A 1,052-nucleotide genomic window follows, 5' to 3' on the forward strand; every position below is an offset into this window, starting at 1 on the left:
AGACACCTGCACCTGCTGGAGCAGGGCAGGGTCCTCGAGGCCCCCCGCCCCCTTCGCTGACATCAAACCCGGCTCATTCCTGGGGCCTCCTAGGAACCCGAGCGCATTCTCGCCGCTCCTGGACAGAGGCGGAGGGGAGACGCTCACACACACACACCCCAGCACCCCGTGCGCCCCGCCCCGCGCACCCCGCGCACCCCGCACATCTCTCACCAGGGTACAGCTGCTTGGTGGGCGCGCTGAGCTGGGCATCCTTCGTGACTCTGTAAGCGACATCCGGGCTCTTGGAAGACCGCCGCGTGGAGCAAAACCCTGTTGTCTTGGTTATGCCGTCGGGCAAGGTGTGAAAATCTAGAACCTTCAGGAGGTCTGCTGGCTGAGCTGGAAGGACAAAGGGGGGGCAGGGGATTAGTCACAGGCAGGCAGAGCACCCGGGTGGGGAGGGGGGCGGGAGGTGGCTGCACCGGAAACCCAGTCAGAGCTGCCCTGAAGCCGGAGGGGGGGGTGAGGGGGGGTGCAGGGATCCCGCTTTGGAGAGACACACATCCAGGCGGGCAGCCGGTTCCCGTCCCAGGTCCACACCCCGTGTGCTCCGCCTGATGGCCGCCCCGTCCCGATCGGAACCGACACCGATCGAAACCGCGTTCCCTCCCAAGTCCCAGTCGGGGGACAGGGGGGTGCAAGGGCCGGACACGCCAGCCTGGTTCCCAGACACCGCTCCTCACGGCGCCGGAGAAACCGCCCCAAAGCTCAGCTGGAAGGCGGTCAGACCCGCCGCGGAGGGAGGGAGGCGGCTGTGCAGGGCGCTCAGGCCCGGGGTGACCCACAGCTCACAGAACCTCACGTGCACCGTCTGGGTGTTGGTGCCTCGGGTGTGGCGGGGTAGGCCAGGCGCGTTTTATTCCCGTCGGCACCCAATTAAGAGGCAATTTCCCCACCACAGTTCACAGCGGATCCGGTTCCCATTGGCCCCGGGAGACCCAGGCCTGCAGGCAAGACGGTGCGGAACCACGGGCGAGGGAGGAGCGGGCCCCTGGGCCCCTCCCGGGAGG

At 67.8% G+C, this 1,052-nt stretch overlaps 1 protein-coding gene across 1 annotated transcript in view; it reads right to left on the minus strand.

Moving 5' to 3' along the window:
* COL5A1 (collagen, type V, alpha 1) overlaps window positions 1-385 on the minus strand; it is a gene marked incomplete at its 5' end in the record, with an annotated part of 94,117 nt that extends 93,732 nt beyond the window's left edge. Inside the window, one exon of the mRNA XM_014544215.1 lies at window positions 214-385. Coding sequence (XP_014399701.1) covers window positions 214-385 — 172 coding nt within the window. The remainder of the gene's footprint in view (window positions 1-213) is intronic.
* Between the last annotated feature and the right edge of the window lie 667 nt (window positions 386-1,052).

This window comes from Myotis brandtii, unplaced genomic scaffold, assembly GCF_000412655.1.
Source record: "Myotis brandtii unplaced genomic scaffold, ASM41265v1 scaffold357, whole genome shotgun sequence".
NCBI classification, from domain to species: Eukaryota; Metazoa; Chordata; class Mammalia; order Chiroptera; family Vespertilionidae; genus Myotis; species Myotis brandtii.